General features: G+C 46.8%; 1 protein-coding gene across 1 annotated transcript in view; it reads left to right on the plus strand.

The window, feature by feature from the left end:
* The window catches only part of LOC308610833 (forkhead-associated domain-containing protein 1-like), a gene marked incomplete at both ends in the record, with an annotated part of 87703 nt that extends 68192 nt beyond the window's left edge, over positions 1 to 19511 (plus strand). Inside the window, 6 exons of the mRNA XM_081259831.1 lie at positions 5986 to 6115; positions 6803 to 6927; positions 9847 to 9942; positions 10363 to 10583; positions 11120 to 11285; positions 19395 to 19511. Of these exons, the coding sequence (XP_081115957.1) occupies positions 5986 to 6115; positions 6803 to 6927; positions 9847 to 9942; positions 10363 to 10583; positions 11120 to 11285; positions 19395 to 19511 (855 nt within the window). The remainder of the gene's footprint in view (positions 1 to 5985; positions 6116 to 6802; positions 6928 to 9846; positions 9943 to 10362; positions 10584 to 11119; positions 11286 to 19394) is intronic.
* Between the last annotated feature and the right edge of the window lie 798 nt (positions 19512 to 20309).

Here is a 20309-nt window from a genome sequence, read left to right on the forward strand (position 1 = left end):
GAAACTCAAATTTTCCCTCACCCAGCCCTTTCATTGCATCCGTTGAAAGAAAGTCTACTTTGCCTCAAAGATGTGGAATTGTCCCCCAAGGGAAGGAATGAAGCGAATCCCAGACTAGGTTTCTGCCTTAATGAACCAGATGAAATGAGTTGTGAAGTTGACTTCCCTGTTGTTGGAACTCTTTCAGCAAATCCATGACATGGAAAAAGAAATGAGGAAGCTCAGGGTGGAGCTGAAAAGGAGCAGTACCGAGCAGAGCCTGATCTCTATGACGCTGCAGGAAAAGAACAAGGTATGGCAGGGACAGGTCAGCCTGGGAACCACTCTGGGACAAGCACTCCACCTGCATCATCTCTGTTCATCCTCACAATGACCCCATGCGGTCTATACTGGTATTAACCCCACTTTACAGTCGGGAAAACTGAGGCTCACAGAGGTGAAGGAAGTTATCCAAGTTCACTTGCATAAAGTAGTTGTGGCAGAACTTGAATCCAGGTCTGCCTGACTCCAAAGCTCCTGTGTGTAACCACAACCCTAGCCTGCCTTCAGATCTTAATTGTGAAATTATCTAAGAAAGAATTGATCCGTTAAATCAAGTTTGCCAATGATGTTGTTCCAACTTAAATTCTCATATTGATTTTTTTTGTCTTTTTGTTGCATCATTGAGAATGTTTTTAAAAATCTCAACATGTTTGTCATTTGTGTGTTTCTTCTTTTAATATGAACGATTTTTGCTTTATATATTTTGAGGCTGTGTTACTAGGTGCATATGAATTTAGAATCCTAATACTTCCTGTAGAGCAAAACTTTAGATCATCATGAAATGTCGCTTTTCATCTCTAGTAGTGTTTCTCCCTTAACGTCTCCTTTGTCATTTAGCTTCATCACTGGCTCTCTGTTGGTTAGAGTTTTCATACCATATCTTTTTCATATGTTCTCTGTCAATTTTTGTCTTAAGGTTTAGACATATGCCATTAAATAACGTATCATTTTTACAAAATCCAGTTTGACAATCTTTGACTTTTAGTCCATTTATATTATGTAATTACTCATGTACTGGGGTTTAAATCTACCTTCTTGCTCAATACCAGTTGTACCATCTGTGTTATGTTCCTTTCTCTCCTTTCTTGCCTCCTTCTGAGTGGATGGTTTTCTCTTATTCCACTTTCCCCCTCTATTAGCTTGGAAATATTTCACTTTTTTACTATTCTTTTAGTAATAGTAAGACAATAGCATTCATCCTTGACTCACCAAAATCACACATTAATTAAGTTTTTCACTCTTCTACTATTCTCTTTGTAGTCATCCTGAAGACTACAATATGCATTCTTTTTTTTTTTTTTTTTTTTTTTTTGCGGTACGCGGGCCTCTCACTGTTGTGGCCTTTCCTGTTGTGGAGCACAGGCTCCGGACGCACAGGCTCAGCGGCTATGGCTCATGGTCCAAGCTGCTCCGCGGAATGTGGGATCCTCCCAGACCGGAACACGAACCCATGTCCCCTGCATCGGCAGGTGGACTCTCAACCACTGCGCCACCAGGGAAGCCCTGCATTCTTAACTTACCAAGAGGTAATAGTAGTTGATAATTATGCCCTTCTCCTTGACAGTGCAATGAGTTTCAAACACCTTAACTTCACTTACCCCCTCCAGATTTATAAGCCATTGCTGTCATTTTCTAAACTCCTCTTCATACTTAAAACCCCACAAGACATTATTAGTGTTTTTCTATAGTCAGTATCATATCCACACATTACCCTTACTGTTGCTTGTCTTTTCTGCATCTCTGATCACCCACCTGGGTTCATTTTTCTTGTGTCTGAAAATACCCTTTAATGTTTTCCCTCATTGTGGCTCTGCTGATGACAAATTCTCACATGTGCCTGTGTGTCTGCCTGGAGATGTATATTTAACCTTCACTCTTAAAACACATTTGACTGCGTATTGAATTCTACAATGGCAATTCTTTTCTTTCAGCACATTAGATATGTCACTATTGTCTTGTGGCTCCTATTATTTCTATTTAGAAGTCATCTGTAAGCCTAACTGTTGTACCTTTGCATAATCTGTCTTTTTCTCCGGTTGCTTTTAAGATTGTCTTTTCCCTTGATTTCCAGCAGTTTTATTATGGTTTATCTAGGTGTGGATTCAGTTTTATTTACCTCGTTCAGAGTTCGTAGCTGCTTCTTGAATCCCTGGCTTGGTGTTTTGCCTTAGTTCAGGAGCTTGGGCTCTGTACCACACAGGCAGTGGGGAGCTACTATGGCTTCTGAACAAGTGACTGATGCAATGACCTTCGTGGACAGTAATCAGGGTGACAATGATAGTTACAATTTCTCACTTACTAGGTGTTCCCTTGAACATTTCATCTCTTCATCTTCACAACAGCACTGTGATCTAGAAATCATCCTCTCCATTTTACAGATGAGAAAGTCAAGGCTACTAGTTACTAGTAAAGTAACTAGCCCAATGGCACAGTCGGTTTTGTCTGACTGCAGGTTCGTCTGACTTCAGTTACCCTGGCGTAGCAAACAGCCACATGCTACTGTTTACACTGAAATTAATGAAAATTAAATAAAATTATTTATTCAGTTCCTCCGTCACACCAGCCCCATTTTGAGTGCTTGATCCCCAGATGTGGCTGGTGGCTGCCGTATTAGACAACACAGCCTCGCTCAGAGTACCTGTACCATTGCAGAAAGTTCTGTTGGACAGAGCTGCCTTACAGCTGGGTAACTCTCACAGTACCGTTAAGATTGCACTGGAAGAAACTAAACTTGAGGCAAGGAGGCCAGTTGTCACAGTCCAGCTTGCATGTGAGAGGGACTGGAGGACAGGCGTGAGACGACCGAGTGTGAGAGAGGGAGCAGGGCGGCCGCTGAAGGTGACTCTGAGGCTTGGGGCTGGGAACGGGGGCTGTTCATGCAGAACACAGACAGGGGCAGAGTCCAAGGCTGGACTTGGCTTTTGCAGCACATGAAACAGGCTGCTGACATAGAAGTCAGAGCATGTTTAGACCTGGGAGAAAACTAAGGCCCAGAGAGTTTAGATGACTTTTCCAAGGTAACGGAGCTGGGTAGAGGCTCTTCCACTGGACCACACTACTCAGAAGAAATCTCTTAAGGGCTTTTCTGGGTCTTTTATTAGATCCCTGTGATCCCCCTCTTCAGATCCCTAAAAAAACAGCCTGTGAATTTGTTTCAGCACAAACACTTTCCATTTATTTACGAGAGTTTGCCTCATTTCCTGTTAGTGCCAGGGCCCAGGGCTCAGCAGGTGCATCCAAGAATTGAGCAGCTGCGAGGCCTACACTGGCCAGCCAAGGGTAGCGTGGAGCACTCCCAAGCCTACCGTGCGTTGACTGTTACCCAAGCAAGGGGGGATAAGTAGGCAAGCTTCTCCACTTTAAATGCCTTCGTTTGCAGGCTGCAATTCTTAATAGACATTGCTTTAGCAAGCCTCCATAGAGGTTACCACCAGTGAGTGTGCTCAAAGTGGTAATGACAAACAGTTATGATAATAAACCCAATCATAACATTTCCAAGTACCCATCACGAGTTATTAGAAAGAGACTGTACGGCGGACATTCCCGTCTACCTTTCATAGGTTACAACAGTACTTAACACACTCACAGAGCCCTTAAGCACTATGCCAAACATTGAATCCCCACAATAACTCTATGCAGTGATACTAGTATCATCATCCCCATTTGACAGATGAGGGCACTGAGTCACGGAGCAGTGAAATAACTTTCCGAGTCTCGTACGGCTTGTTAGGGACCGAGCTGGGATGGGAGTGTGCGGTAGAACATAGTTGAGCCCCGGGTGCAGAGCTCATCCCTTTCCCGTAGGGGGCAACTCCCTGTGAGTTTGCCTCCACCCTGTGCATGCCTGTGACCCCTGCTGCTGGGCTGCAGCTGTCCCTACCCCTCAGGGACTCCCCCACTGCCACTAGCACCCCCCAAGAAGAGTTTCCCCAGAGGGCATGATGATCACATTAGCAGCAAGCCCTCGGTTTCATCATCCTTTCAGGTTGAAGAGAAGCTTCGGGAGGATTCCAGAAGGAAATTGCTTCAACTGCAAGAAATGAGGAACAGAGAAAACCTCATTAAAGCCAATTTGAAAAGGGCAGTAGGTCAGGTAGGCGTGCTGCAGAGCCCCTTCACGGGCCTGTGCTCTCCACGGAATCCCACACCCAAGTGGCCGGCAGGGATGAATGAGGAGGAAGACGGCCTGCCTTAGTTCACCCGCTTATTTTCTATACGAAGAAGTGTCTAGAAAGAACTAGAGCTGAGATTCTATCTAGATCTAGAGTCTGAGCTCTTAACCACGATGCTCTACTACTTCGCTATTAGTTACTATGCTAAGCATCGTTTTTCTGTGTTTTGAAGAAAGTTTCGTGAACCTTTGTCCCGCCCCCAAAGGTAGTGGAAATGACTCCTGCGTTAGTCCTGTCCCCCATCAGCTGCAGTTCCCCTTCCCCTCATTTCAGATGAAGATCAACAGTTCTCAGGAAACTCGGCAGCATCTGGCAGAGAAGGAGAAGCTGACCGAGGAAAGGCTACAGCAAGAGGAGAAGCTGAAAGCCAGAGTCAAGCGGCTAATGGAAGAGAAATCGGTAAGGTGGTCCCCGTCCTTCTCTTTACTACTGGAAACTGATGAAATGGGCTTTCCTATGAGAAACAGAGGGCGCGTACTTAGATGGAGGAATCTCAGCAACTCCTTGTTGGGAGCTAAATTAATTAAAGAGGGTGAATGATGTAGGAGGAATTAACATGAAGCTTGAATCCTAAAACTCAGAGATCAACTTGAAGATCAACTTGAAGAGGCAAGGTTATTGAAATGTCTAGAAATGATACTTTGTTTATATACCGCAGCTGATTTTATTGATACAAATCCCAGTCATTACTGCGGGTCCTGGTTTGTGTCTAAGTGAGTGCAAGACCAACCAATAGTATTTCAGTCTTTTGCTTTCTCTTCATGCATATCAGGGGAAACACATGGCCAAAACGGCTACTTACTTTTCCAGAAACCAGCCAATTACAGGATAGGTAACAGTGGCACCTCTCAACTCAAAGGTGTCCACGGATCGTATGCGGATGTTGTTGAAATGCAGATTCTGACTCAGCAGGTCTTGGGTGGGGGGAGCCTGGGATTCTGCATTTCTGAACAGCTCCCAGCTGGTACCGATAGCACAGCTCTGCAGACTACATTTTCAGCCACAAAGTCATAGAAGAAGGTTTTCCCCAAGTTGGCCGATAAGAACCACCTGGGGCTTCCCTGGTGGCGCAGTGGTTGAGAGTCCGCCTGCCGATGCAGGGGACACCGGTTCATGCCTCGGTCCGGGAGGATCCCACATGCCGCGGAGCGGCTGGGCCTGTGAGCCATGGCCACTGAGCCTGCGTGTCCGGAGCCTGTGCTCCGCAACGGGAGAGGCCACAAGAGTGAGAGGCCCGAGTAACGCAAAAAAAAAAAAAAAAAAAAAAAAGGCCCCTCCAGGGACTTCCCTGGCGGTCCAGTTGTTAAGACTCTGTGCTTCCGCTGCAGGGGGCGCGGTTTCGATCCCTGGTCAGGGAACTAAGATCCCGCATGCCGCATGGTGCCGGCAAAAAAAAAAAAGCCCCTCCAGGAGCAAATCTGATGTGATTGTTCAGAGATGAGACCAGAATGAGAACAAGTGGAAACCCCGGCTTAGAAGAGCATTAGAAGAACAAGAGAAAGAAAACGTGGGGAGGGAACACAGGGGGGATCTCTTATGTATAGTGATGCTAAGTCGGTAGGAAAGTTGGAAATCTTCCTAGATGTGACTTTGTATTCGAAATGAAATTTTTAAATTCCTTCTCTGCTGAAGCCCTGTAATGATATTTTCCAAGGTACTAAGTAAGTGACAGGGTTTCTGCTAATCCATGATTTGTTCATGTTTCTTCAAATACAAGAGAGGGAGGTTGTGATCACTGATAAAGCTGCTGTCCTCACCATTCTGGCCGCAGGAGCAGTCCTTCAGTGATCTAGGGGCCAAGTGCAAAGCGTCCCGACATGAGGAAGTCATTCAGTGTCAGAAAAAGGCTTTATCTGAGCTTCGTGCACGAATTAAAGAACTTGAGAAGGCCTGCTTGTCAAGTAAGTTTCCTCCTGCCTAGTCACCCCCTCTGTGCTGAGAACCGTGGACCCCAGACTTGAGGGTTCACTTTAGGGACTAACCAATTTGCCAGGACCACCATCTTCTATCCCCATCATTTCATAACTAAAACAACAGAGTTATAAAAAAAGATGGGCAGGAAAAAAAAATAGATGGGTAGGCATGAGCTCAGAGTCAAGAGCAGGCCTTGATATTAAATAAACAGGATTTCATGAAAAACTCAGAACCTTGTCCCTCTTTTTCTTATTTCACTGTGGCCCAGTGAAAACTTTTTCATAGACGGATGCTGTGCAAGGACCAACCTTGGGGAACTTCCCAGGATAAATAACCTGTTTAGAGGGAATAGGGCTTTCAAGAAGCCAAGCTTGCTGCTGGGTGGAGCCCTGGGCTAGGACACAGAAGCCTGGGTTCAAGTCCATCCTCACACCTGTGGCCGAAGGTTCCCCCTCAGTGCCCCCGCCCTGGGAGGCTGCAGCCTCATATGAGCTGTGTGGCCTTGGACAAGTCATGTCACCTCTCTGGGCCTCGATGCCTCACCTGCCAAGGGAGGATGGTGAGCTAATTAGTACTGGCCTGTGGTAAGGGTCCAGTAAATAGCAGCTGTGACTTTTACATGCAGTAACTTCTTCCTGAGCCTTTCTTTTGAGTGTAAACTTTTTCTTTTATAGATCACAAGGACCACATGGATGGATCATTTCTAGACTTAAAGACCCTCGGGATGGAAAAAAATGTTCGGAAAATATTGGATGTAAAACCTGACTTGCCAACTTTTTCAAGAGTAGAGATCGGAACGGTAACCAAAGAAACTTTGTCTCTGCATTGACTGACACGTGGGGAGGGTGGGCATGAGGACAGACACGAGCCGTGTGCCCTGGCACCACTGTATACATCATTGGTTCGAGGCCAGGTCCTCCCTGATGGGCTGGCACCTGTATGGACTGGTCGGTGCCTGGCCGTAATAGTGATCCAATGTTTGAATAGAAAGGCGGCTTCCCATCATGTACAGCATGATATAGCATTGCACTGATGCTGGCCAGGTCAATCTCTGGGCCCTCCTTTTCACATCACATGTTATATTCTGCAGAAAATATCCAACAAGCTAATGTACAACATTATGTCATGAGCTTGCCTAACACTTGCTTTTTGCTATAAACTGAAAAACATGAACACATAAAGGGCAGCAGAAGGGAGCCATGATGATTAAGAAGACACAAGTTCTAGAATCAGAGACCTGTGTCCTAATCCCAGCTCTACAAGCTCTGTGACCTTGGGCAGGCTCCTAACCTTTCTGGGACTTCATTTCCCAGCTGTAAAATGATGATGGAAAAATTAAAGGAGATCATCATGTAAAGTGATTATCCCAGTGCCTAGCTCATAGCGAGCACTTTAATAGATGATAGTTATTATTGTCAAACAGTATTTAAAGAGTATTATCCAAGAAAACCTTCCTTTCTTAGGGAGCATAGTTTGTGTTTTCCAGGATTTTCAGAAGTAATTTGATTGTTAGGTTGAAGGTGCCGTGTATCCTAAATGGATGTTTGATCAGGTGTTTGACTGACACATGACAATGGACAGCTCAGGTCAGCGTGGCTTGCTGCGGCAGCTAGTCTAAACCAGCTTTTGGAAAACATAATAAAGCCATCCTCTCTGTACCAGCATTTTCTCCTACAACTTTTCTAGACATTTGCTCACACGTCTAGAGATGTGAGTCTTCAGAAACGTGTTGGTCTTCCTGGTAAAATCGAATCTTCCTTCTCTGAGGTTGGGAGTAGAGGGACTGTCTCCAGGTGGGGAGCTCAGCTGGATCTCACGTCCTGATGGTCCTGCTTCCAAGATTGACCTTCCCCTTGGCAAGAAGCCCTCATCCCACCACTGACACCACAGAGCAGGAAACCTCCCAACTCTCAATCCTCCAAGGTTGGCAGTAATTAAAGGAAAGAGCAGGAGGAAGAATAGCTGACATCTGTGAACTGCTTACTGTGTGCCAGGCGTTGAGCTCAGCCGGCTCCATGCCTTATGTCATTTAACCATCGTAGCAGCCTTGTGTCATAGTTACTATTATTGTCCCCATTTAACAGATAAGAAAAATTAAGGCTTCAGGAGGTCAAGTACCTCACCCAAGGTCACAGAACAATGATTGAAGACACACCAGCGGTGTGTCCCTGGTGGTCTGTCTGCGAGCCTGCAGAGACCGGGTGGGGACTGTGTGCTTGGACCCTGTAGCCCAGGCTCTTCCTTAGTGACCCTCCCCTCAGGAAAAGAGGGGGCGTCTGGAGCGGTACAGAGGATGCAGCTCAGGGTAGCTGAAGACACTGAACAGCATCTCAGGTTCTTTTTGCAGCAGATCTGCCCAGTTTATTGTCATCTTCAGATACCCTCTTTTATTCTCATCTCCATAGGTACATAGACAAATATGTCCACTCTTATCTATCACAGTCACTTTGGGGGCATTTATATTTTTGTAGTTGTTTTGTTTTTAATCTCAGAGGGTTTCAGGGTAGTGCCAACAAATGCTAGGGCTAAGAGAGGCTCATGGCAAGCATTAAAAGCCAATTTATTTTTTAAGGAGGCTTGTTATGGTTATTTGTAGTCGTTCAGATCAGGTCCCCTATTCAGTCTGGTGGCCTTTCCATGCAGTCAGTTGGGCTTCCAGCAGCCAGCTGGCTGGTTGGGGTCTTAGGGAGATGCAGCTGCAAACACTATCTGCATTGTCTCTGGAAAGGGTCTGAAGGGATGCCCACCCACCAGGTTCCAGAGCTAGGAGAAGGTTGGGCCGAATTTTGTGAGGGTATGGTTTCTGCTGCACAGAAATGAGATTCCTTTAGTAAAAAGGAGGGAGGCCATTTTCCACTTAACCTTCATTCGTTCATTCAACAAACATGACCACTATGCACCACTCGGTGACAGGTGCCATGCTGGGCACAAGGAGGGAGATAGTGAGCAAAAGCCACATGGTCTCCATTTTTCTGGAGCTTGTCTTCTCAACATCAGCGGTACTGATTTTTTGAGCCAGGTAACTCTTTGTTTGGGAGACTGCCCTATGCATCATGGGGTGTTTAGCAGCATCCTTGTCCTCTACCCACTAGACGCCAGCAGCAATTATGACACCCACAAATGTGTCCAGGCATTGCTAAATGTCCTGGAGGGGGTAGGGTGGCCAGAGTCACCCCCGGTTGAGAACCACTGGCCTAAAGGGAAGACAGACGAGACGGTGGCCAAAGAACGGCACAAGTGATGCATCATTTCAAAGGCAGTTGTGCTCTGAAGGGGTAGGAGCACAGTCATAAAGAAAGCAGTTCACAGAGTCAGAGTGGATTTAAAACCAACTCTCTTGGCGTGGACATATATACACACACACGCTACCAAAGGTAAAATAGATAGCTAGTGGGAAGCAGCTGCATAGCACAGGGAGAGCAGGTCGTTGCTGTGTGTCTACCTAGAGGGGTGGGATAGGGAGGGTGGGAGGGAGATGCAAGAGTCAGGGGATATGGTGATATATGGATACGTATAGCTGATTCACTTTTTGATACAGCAGAAACTAACACACCATTGTAATGCAATTATACTCCAATAAAGATGTTAAAAAAATTAACTCTCTCAAATTATTCTTTAGTAACTTTCCAGTTCTTCCATTATTCTTTGGGTTATTATTCTGGATGTAGAAAATCATAATGGAATGCCAAGAGAGTTTTTCTTCTTTTTTTTATTTCAGCCTCAAAATGGCCTTTCCAGCCCAGGGTCCATCATGGTCTCTGAGAAGTTAGGGAAAATGGATGTGGCTGACGCTTTAGATCTCAGTGAAAACCTGGTAGGTATACCCAGCATCAGTCCCCTCCTGTGCAAACCTGTGTGCCCTGCAGATAGTTTAAACATCAACTCCACATACATGTTTAGTTGTTACAGTAGCTCCACGAGACCCATCTCCTATCCCAGCATGGGCTGGAAATTGCAGAGCCCAATTCCTTGGAAGACTGGGTAGTAAGAATGAATGTTTATGTCTGTTGTCATTCCCCCTCCCCCACCCCAATTCTCAAAAAGGCATAGTGTAAATGGATGCGGGGGAAAATGAAAGTCGTACTAAAAACCCCAAATGCACTCATTTGCAAAGCATGTGTTTCTTCTCTGCAACTGCAGAAAATGAATGAAACAGAGTTAGATGTTTGCCTCCTCAAAGTGGCCACCAGCGGTCTTGGGCCAGGCCTCTTACCTGAGAAATGCTTTCTCGTAGTACATGGATATGAGCAAAACCCTCGGGACTTTGATGAACATCAAAGATATGTCAGGTCACGTGTCCATGAAACACCTCTCCCCAAAAGAGAGGGAGAGAGTCTACCAGCTTCGACAAAGAGACCTGTACCTGGTGTTTGATAAGATCACCCTACTCAAGAACCAGCTGCAGAGAAAAGAAGAGCTTTTGAGACGATACGAGGAGGACATTGAACAGCTCAAGTATGGCCCGTGTCCCCGGCAAAAGGCCCAGGCCTCCATTCTCCAGGCTAAACCTCGGTGCAGCTGCAGACCCGTAGGGACCAGGACAAGAGGACAGAGGCCTGGGTGTGGAGGGGGGAGGCGGGATGGTGACTCAGGGCCTTATGGACCCAAGTCTCTGGGCAAGAAAGCAGCAGTTAAAGTACCCTACTGTTAAGGAATAAGGTGCACCTTTTATAAATGTGTCTGATGTTTCACCATGTGTGTGCTTTTCGTAATTCCACCCTATTTTCAGTGGTATCCGTTCCCCCACCCTCTCTGGGAAATTGGGAGGGGCTGGTAGCATAACCGTTGCCCCCTTCATGCTGCACGTCCACAGCCAATGGGCTATTTATTCTGCCCTCTAGTCCCCACATCTTCAGCCTTCCCCCCACTTGTAAGGAAACCGCGAAGCCAGGCATATATGGAAGTGTTCTGAGGATCTCCCAGGTCAGGAGCATTGGTGGTGAGTGAGAAAGCTGAGGAGAAAAGAGACTTTGTCTCTCCCGTGTGCTCAGGCAGAGCAAAGTGTCGGTTCAGATGTACCAGTCACAGGTGGCAAAGCTGAAGGACGACACCTCCAAAGAGGCCGAAGAAAAGGCGCTGCTGAAGGAGGCCCTGGCGCACATGGAAGAGCGTCTGCACCAGGAGAAGAGGGTCACCAGGGCGATCAGGCAGCAGAAGGTGAGAGGTCCCTGCTCGGAGCAGAGCCTCTGAGGCTGCCCCTCAGCTCCCTTTAGAAACAGCCAACTGAGGTCCCAGTGGGATCCAGGCAGCACAGAATGCATTCGCTCATTGCAAAGGAAGGTGGCAGAATAGCTTTAGCGTTAGGCAGACTTAGGTTTAGACTCTTGTTCTGCCATTTACTGTGTGACTTCAGGCAGCTTTTTGTTTTTAACATCTTTATTGGAGTATAATTGCTTTACAGTGTGGTGTTCGTTTCTGCTGTATAACAAAGTGAATCAGCTATATGCATACGTATATCCTCAGATCCCTCCCTCTTGTGTCTCCCTCCCACCCTCCTTATCCCACCCATCTAGGTGGTCACAAGGCACTGAGCTGATCTCCCTGTGCTATGCAGCTCTTTCCCACTAGCTATCTATTTTATGTTTCGTAGTGTATATATGTCCATGCCACTCTCTCACTTCGTCTCAGCTTACCCTTCCCCCTCCCCATGTCCTCAAGTCCATTCTCTACCTCTGTGTCTTTATTCCTGGCTGCCCCTAGGTTCATCAGAACCTTGTTTTTTTGTTTTTTTTTTTAGATTCCATATATATGTGTTAGATTAACCTCTCTGAGACTCATAGTCTAGCTTGCCTCTATTTTTTTAAACTTTCTTTTTCTTTAATTTAATTTTTATTTTATATTGGAGTATAGTTGATTTGCAGAGTTGTGTTAGTTTCAGGTGTACAGCAAAGTGATTCAGTTATACATATACATATATCTATTCTTTTTCAGATTCTTTTCCCATATAAGTTATTACAGAATATTGAGTAGAGTTCCCTGTGCTATACAGTAGGTCCTTGTTGATTACATATTTTATGTATAATAGTGTGCATATGTTAATCCCAAACTCCTAATTTGTCCCTCCCCAACACATTTCCACTTTGGTAACCATAAGTTTGTTTTCAAAGTCTGTGAGTCTGTTTCTGTTTTGTAAATAAGCACATTTGTATCATTTTTTTTAGATTCCACATATAAGTGATATCAAATGATATTTGTCTTTGTCTGACTTACTTCACATAGTATGATAGTCTCTAGGTCCATCCATGTTGCTGCAAATGGCATTACTTCATTCTTTTTTACGGCTGAGTAGTATTCCACTGTATATTTGTACCACATCTTCTTTATCCACTCCTCCATCGACATTTAGGCTGCTTCCATGTCCTGGCTGTTGTGAACAGTGCTTTCTGAGACTCATAGTCTAGCTCGTCTGTATTTTTTTAACTTTTGATAATTCGTGTATTTTATTTTGTTCTTTCTATCCAGATAACTATTTTTTCCACCAGTTTTATTGAGACATAATTGACACATAGCACTGTACTGAGTTTAAGGGTGTCCAGCGTCATGATCTGACTTCCCTGCCTCCTGCAATGATGACCACAATCAGTTGAGTGAACAGCCCGAGTGTTTTCAAAGGCGGCGATTCTGACTGTCATTGTTCTGCCAGGTGCCAGGGATACACCGAGGAATAAGCTCTCTGAGAATAAAGATCTGGGTTTGCTCTTCTGAGTAGCCAGAACAGTACGCCAGTCTTTCTGACTTGGGGCTGTGTATTTGTACACGCATGCTTGCGTGTATGTGTGTACATGTGAGTATGTGCTGTGTGTTGGCATGTGTGTGTATTTGTATGTGTGTGTTTGTTGCCTGCATGAGCTCTAAGGAGGCCAAGGTCATAGAAGGGTGCCCTTCTGCTCAACCAGGAGGTGATGGTCAGATAGTTCCTTGCAGAAGCCTGCCCCCCATCCTGCGGACCTTCCAGGCAATAGGTTTCCAGACAGCAGTCTCTCTGGCTTAGAGCCCCAGAAATGAAAAGTGGCTGTCCTGCTCTGAGGGAGCCTGGATGAAGTGTTTCCAGTGCTCACTGCTGTGAATTAAACATCACAGACCTTAGTCTGTATATGTCATGGGGCTGCCTCAGGCAGAGGACAGTTTCCTTTCACACCAAGCAATGCCAGGGAGAGCTGGGCCAGTGACAGAGTTGTGACTTTCCCTTTGATGTGCCCTCTGCAGAGCTCACCCCTCCCCGAAGTGCCCCCCCCGCCCCCAGGGCTTGGCAGACTAGGCCCCAAAGCAGAGACACCAGACCACAGAATGGGACAGCGAAGGGCCCAAAAAAAGCCATTGTCATGTACTGAAAACCTGAGGATTTACATAATCAGGCTTCACATGCATTATTCATGGGCTGCCTCATTCATACACAATGCAAGGGACGTGCCAGCCTGTTTGTCAGGAAGAAAACAACACTACATTTTAAAGTTTTGCTGGATCCTAAAGGTCACTTGTATACATCTGTCTTGGCATCCATTCCTTCCAGGGAGTATATCTTCGTTGTCTTTAAGCAGAAATGAACAGAAAGCAGAATTCCTCTTTTCTAAGTTTTACACTTAGTATTTTCACAAGGAGCCTTAGTTTTTTAGCCTCCTGTATAAAACTTTGAAACTCTTCACCCATTCACAGAGGTGGCAAGGTTGAAGCACTGAGATGAAATTACACATCTTAAGCTTCAGAATTGCCCCCCCAAAAAAAAATGGAGTTTGTAGTTTTAATGTTTGATCATCTCTTCACCAAGCAGACCTTTCAAGAATCAAAAATCCTATTTCCACACTAATATCTCTGGCTGTGAAAATGAGACTTGGTATAAGATGCTGGGCCTTCACAGCGAACTGGGCCTGTGGCTCTGTCCATGTGGCAGAGGGACGGGAACCGCGGCCCAGGCCGTGCTCACTCGAATCCACATCCCACATCCCTCGAGAAGCCGGCAGTGTCTCTCAGAGTTCAGAGGCCAGATTTGGAGTCAAACAAATAGGGGTCAAGCCCCACCACTGCTCCGAATGACCCTGAGTAAGTGGCTTGACCTCTGTATCGCAGGTTCCTCAACAAAAGCAACCAAAACTCTTAGCAAGGGGCCTACTCCGTGGGGCAGTGGGAGGGTTAAATGGCAAAATGCCTACAGTGCCTGGCATATCACAAGCCCTGTTTCTAAGGGGGAAGAATAGGCAGCTCATGCATGGGTGGGGATTCCTCTATTTTTTCCAGGGAGCTTCCTGCCAGCTGACGCCTTCCCCGGTCCTCCCAAAGCCGCCACCTCTTATGGGACGCGCTCTTCTCTTTGGTGAATACGACTAGGGCCACGGCCAAGAAAGGACCCAGATACCTTTTGTGAAAGGGCTAAGGCTGGGATTTTCAAGAGGAAATTTTTAAATGCACAGAAGTTGCCACTTGGGAAGCACGCAAGCCCTTTCTTAGGACTTGAAGTGGAAGAAAGGCTGAAGGGCACCAGCTGCTTCTGGCAGGAGAAGCCGCTCAGCTCTCCTGCCAATCAAATCTCCAACCAATCAAGTCCTGGCTGGGGGCGTGACCACCGCTTTGCCTTGTGGTCTCAGCCAGGAAAACCCCCTAACCTTCCCTCTGCTTAATTAGCTCAGATCCCTCTTCTTTAAGGTGAGAATAAAAATGGCACCTAGCTCGTAGCCTTCCCAATGGGAGCTTGTATACAAAAGCCTTAGCACATAGGACCACAAAGCATTCACCCTCTCCTACCATCGTCATTATCCTCACTATTCTCTTTAACTCACTATCTTCCAAGATTTCCTTGGGCCCAGGTATTCTCAAGATTCTGGCTTCCTCCGTGCCACTTGTGTGTTTTGTTTGTTTGTTTGTTTGTTTTTGCGGTACGCAGGGCTCTCACTGTTGTGGCCTCTCCCGTTGCGGAGCACAGGCTCCGGACGCGCAGGCTCAGCGGCCATGGCTCACGGGCCCAGCCGCTCTGTGGCATGTGGCATCCTCCTGGACCGGGACACGAACCCTGCGTCGGCAGGCGGACTCTCAACCTCTGCGCCACCAGGGAAGCCCCACAATTGGTAGATGTTGTGTAGGAGGAGCGTGGGATGGGAGGGGCTTGGGGTGGTGCTCTTCCGCCCACAATGATGAAGTAGAACCATGTGGCCAGGCCTATGCAGCATACGGATAGAAGAAGGCTAAAGAAAAAGACCCTCCCGCACCCCCTTCATCACATCCCAGTGAGTTCAGTAAAGTTCAGGAAAAGCAGGTGCACAGGGGCCAGGCTCTGCCCTCAGTGCCCAGCTGCCCACTGATGGAACTTAATCCAGGAAGGAATTTTGCAGCAATGTTCAAACTGGGGTTCCCTGGAGCCTTTGGGTGCCATGGAAAGGTGTGACTCTCAAAGCACACACACCTTTCTCCCGCCAGAGAAGCTCTCCGTTATCTTATACCCCAAGTTCCTCATGGGATTTTGCTTGGATAAAGGGTTCTGCAAACAAAAGGGAGGGGGGGGGATGGGGTGGGAGAGAAGAAGGCTGTTGGTTTAAAACTAACCCCTGCTCTATAATATCTGGGCATTTGGATAGTGATTGTCTCAGCGGAGTTTGTGATAAATACCGAGTGGCCGCAGGCTCGAGGCTTCTCCACGGAAAACGCCTGGAGGGCAATTGTCAGTTCAGTACGGGCCCATCAGCCTTCACGGACAGTCCTCTGAGGGTAGAGTCAGCATCCTTCTGGGAGAAGGGAAGAGTCTCGTAAGCACCTATGCCCTGTCCCAAAAGACAGCCTTATTTCCTCCCTGAGTTTTGTGACTACCCGGTAGGGTTGCCAGATTGAGGGGAAAACAAACAAACCAAAAACACGATGCCCAGTTAAATTTTAATTTCAGATAAACAACAAAAGCTATTCGGTATAAATGTCCTAAATATTACACGGGGCATATTCACACTCACAAATTTGTTGGCTTCATTCTGGAATTCAGATTTAACTGGGCATCCTGTATTTTATCTGGCAACCCCTCCAACATTTACTGAGCACCAACTAGACACCAAGCAGGGAGGTTCTGAACCAGGTGTCGCAAGATGGCAGCCCACAGATATATTCCATTTGTCTCTTGGGATTTTTTTTTTAAGTTACATTTCAAAATAGGGCAGTTTCCTGGAATATTCTGGATTTCCAGCTTCTCTGGGAAACTTGGAAGATCTGGCGACCCTAGGCCCACAGACCCACAAGCTACCATCACAAGCCTCCATCTTCCAGGCCCCTTAGAAAGGCGCTGGGCTCGTGTGTTTGCTGCTGTCCACCACCACCCCAGCTCACTTCACCCACTTCTTTTACTTTCCTGGCCGCTGTAGGAATCAGGTTGGCGACCCCAGTGGATGCTCAGGGCTCTAGGAGAACGTCTCCTTCCTGACACCACTGCACATTCACCTGCGGAGTGTCAGTCTGCAAGGGAGACCCCAGTTCCCTCTCACTTTTGTGTCTCCAGTGCCTAGGGGATGCTCTTTCTTTGATGAGCTGCCCCTGAGGTGCAGGGTCTTGAGCAGATCAGGGTCAGCAATAGTCATCAAACCCCAGGGGAGCGGCAAGCTCCAGGTTTTCAGTGATGCTGGCTTCCCAACAGGCCCCTGTAGTCCCTGCCAGGGAGGTTAGCCACTGGGGCTTTCAACATTTCCACTGGGTGGAAAGCCACTGGACATCTACAGCCTCTTCCACTGATCTAGGAGGCTCTGCTTCCAGCTAAAGCAGATCTGTCCTCCAAGAAGAATGCAGTATCCTTCATAGCCTTCTTGGTTGACCACCTCCTCCTCTGCTGGAATCTGGAACAGAGATTCCCTAAAAGGTGCAGCAGGACAGTGTAGCGTTACCCCAAAGCCACACCCCCTTCTGGAGACCTCTATCCTCACCTCCTCACCTAGGAAGGCTCAACATTCCATCCAAATGGGTAGCATCTGAAAGTTGAGAAAAATCCATTTTTCTCTGATGCAAAAGGCAAAGAAGAACATAAGCTAAATTTTGTCAATATTCTTTCTGTGTTAGAGACGAATGTTTGGAGAGCTGATGAAGAACTCAAAGATGCAGAACTCACATTTCCAGGTGAGCCAGAAGAGAGAAGAGAGAAAACCCTAGGACGTCAGCAGGAAGCCCAGTGGACAGTTATCCCACATCTATTATGTATTGAGCCTTTGGCATGTGCCGGGCACAGAGCCAAACACTTGACGTGCAGTATCTCTTTTAAGCTTCACAACAACCCTATGGGGTGGGTGTTGTTATTATACCCAATTTACAGATGAGTTGTCTGAGGCTCAGAGACTTTCTTTGTCCAGAGCCACACAGCTCAGTAGGAGAGCTGGGAATCAGTGCAGATCTGACACCCAGGGGAGTGCTAGCTTTTCCTCCTTTAGGTTATAAACCTCCAGGTAATAAACCTGATACATTTCCAGGGGCATTTCTCTTAAATTTCAAGGAAGCATCCTCTAGAATTCTCTTCAAAGTTGAGGATTAAGACTATGAAATCTTGAACATGTTGAAACATTGCCATTGACAAATCAGCCCTGGAACTGGAATTAAGCCAGTCCATGTTCCCACTTTGCAGACAGTAGAGGCGAGCTCTCAGGAAGCTAGAAAGCCAAACACATTTTGGTTGAATATGAGAGAGGAGATATTCAAGTTTGATAAAAGGCCACAGTCATGCTGAGGCAACCAAATTATCATGGGAAGAAACGAAGATATTCTAGGTGAGGGATATATTTGGAAAATAGAAGCTTCTCAACCAGCATCCTTCTGCTAAGACCAGAAGGTGGTTACTCCCCAGAGCAGGATGTTAAGAGGATAGAGAGCATCCTGAGGGCCCCACTTGATCTGAGACGTTTGCCACCCTGCAAAGTGGAAACGACTGGAAGTTTGTTACTTATTCACTCACATATATGACTGAGCTGGGAGGAGGCAGAAACTGCCCTACATCTAGGTTTTGTCTGAGGACCAGCGGGGATGTGAAATGGCAGAGGAGATATTGGGATGGGCCCCGGATGTTGTGGGAACATTGTGCTTCTCTGAGATGTGAGACACCCTGGAACTTCACGCTGCCTCTGGCTTTAACAGAACCAGGGCAGATGGTGCTTCGGCTAAGAGCAAAGAGCCAGCTTCCCATTCTCCCTGCCCTCCAGCCTGAGCTTAGAAGTTTGGTGTCTAGGATCTCCTCAGTACAGAAAGGTTTCCTCCAGGTTCCTTGCCAAGTGTAACTTGGGCGACTCCTTCCCCAAGAGTGGGCCTTGGGCTTCCCTGGTGGCTCAGTGTTTGAGAGTCCGCCTGCCTATGCAGGGGACACGGGTTCATGCCCCGGTCTGGGAAGATCCCACATGCCGCGGAGCGGCTGGGCCTGTGAGCCATGGCCGCTGAGCCTGCGTGTCCGGAGCCTGTGCTCCGCAACGGGAGAGGCCACAACACTGAGAGGCCCGTGTACCGAAAAAAATTAAAAAGAGGGGGAGGGTTTTTTTTTAAGGATATAGGGGTGAGTGCCTCATAAAAACTGGGAGCTGAAAGAGAGCCTGGCCTCGAAATAGAACTGGTAAGCCATCAGATCTCAGGCATCATCTCTTTTACACACACACAAGCATGTGCACACGCACACACAGGCCGTATCTCCTCTCTGTGTCTCTGTGTGGCTCCCCTGATCTCTGCTCTCTCTAGTCATGTGACAGGAAGGAATGACCTCATGGTCCCCCAGTTCAAAGGACCAGCCCAGGAAGCAAGTAGCATCTTAGAGCCCATAAGCCCAAATCCTGGGAGTGACCATCTTAAAAGCCCAGCCCGTGCCAAGTGCCCGATCAGGAATGACCAGGGACAGAGTCACACACATGGCTGCCTGGATCCAGGAGTAGTGCTCAGAAAAGGGTTAGACAGACCCCCTAGAGTATGCTGCATTTTACCCTCCTAAGACATCAGAGACATAAGGCATTCAGTTCAGTAACAGCTTTTCGAGAGAAAGTCCATCCTAATGAAATTGCCTATCATCAGAAACTCCTGGTTCAAAAAAAGATGCAAATGTAAGAAGAAAACATTATATGTGTATCTGGAAGAGTGTACACCAAAATGTGAATAAGATTACCTGTGGGTAGTGTGATAATTGTGGATCATTTTACCTTCGTTTTGCTCACGTCTATGTGTGTATATAAATATTTTTTACAACAAAGATTTTATCTTGAGTAAAAAAAAATGTCATTTGAGAAATATTTGGGGATCTCCCTACAATTATAGAGTCTGGGCATTTGTTGCTCTTGCTTGTTGTAGGTTGGAGCCAGAAAAGGCACCCCAAAGATGGACCAAGGAAGGGAGATGCTGAAGAGAGAAATGTCCAGCAAATCCAGCCAGAGCCTTCTGTTTACTAAACCTGGTGGAAGGAACTAGAAACGTCGTCCTGCTGGGCCTTGTGTGATCCTCCGTGAGTCAGTGTAACTCTTCTGCGTCAAACTACTAAGATGCTTTTTTAGGACATTAAAGGTTGCTACCCTAGTGTGTTGCTTCCTAGACTGGTATTTTGCACAATACTGGATTTTGGAGTGTGTGAGGAGAGGGGTTCTTTTCACAGATATTATGAATGTAAACATACGCAGGCATATGAAGAATAAGTTTGAAATTCAGACTCCTAGGCCTGGTAGATGCAATTATGTGTTTGGGTAGTGACAAACCCAAATGTCACACCTCCAAGGAGCTCTGAGAAGCCCGCAGTTGAGAAAACCCAGGGCGTGTACTGGGGCCACAGGACAGAATGGTAACCTCAGGGCTGTTGGGGCCATGGTATAGTGCATTTATATCTGAATTGATTATAATAAATGTGAACAGCAACCAGTTTTATCGCTTCCATAACAGTGAGTCATGTTTATATGGCACTCTGAGGTGTTCAAAACACTTCTCGTCTAATCCTCTCTCAAGCCCTGGGAGGTAAATAGCATTATGTTCCGCATTTTACAAATGAGGAAGCTGAGGCCCAGAGAGGTTAAATGGCCCGTCTAAAGTCACACAGCTAGTAAATTCAAGAATTGGGTCTGGAACCCAGGTTTCTAACGCCATCTCACGCTGCCCATTCTGCCGCACCAAGACAGCCCAGTAGGTCAAGTCCCAGGCCATCAGGACAGACCAAGTACCCAGTCATCAAAGAACACACACTGCCCAGGTGGACACACCCCTTTCCCGTGGTGTTTGAAG

Source organism: Mesoplodon bidens (assembly GCF_964165515.1).
Source record: "Mesoplodon bidens genome assembly, contig: HAP1_SCAFFOLD_238, whole genome shotgun sequence".
NCBI lineage: Eukaryota > Metazoa > Chordata > Mammalia > Artiodactyla > Ziphiidae > Mesoplodon > Mesoplodon bidens.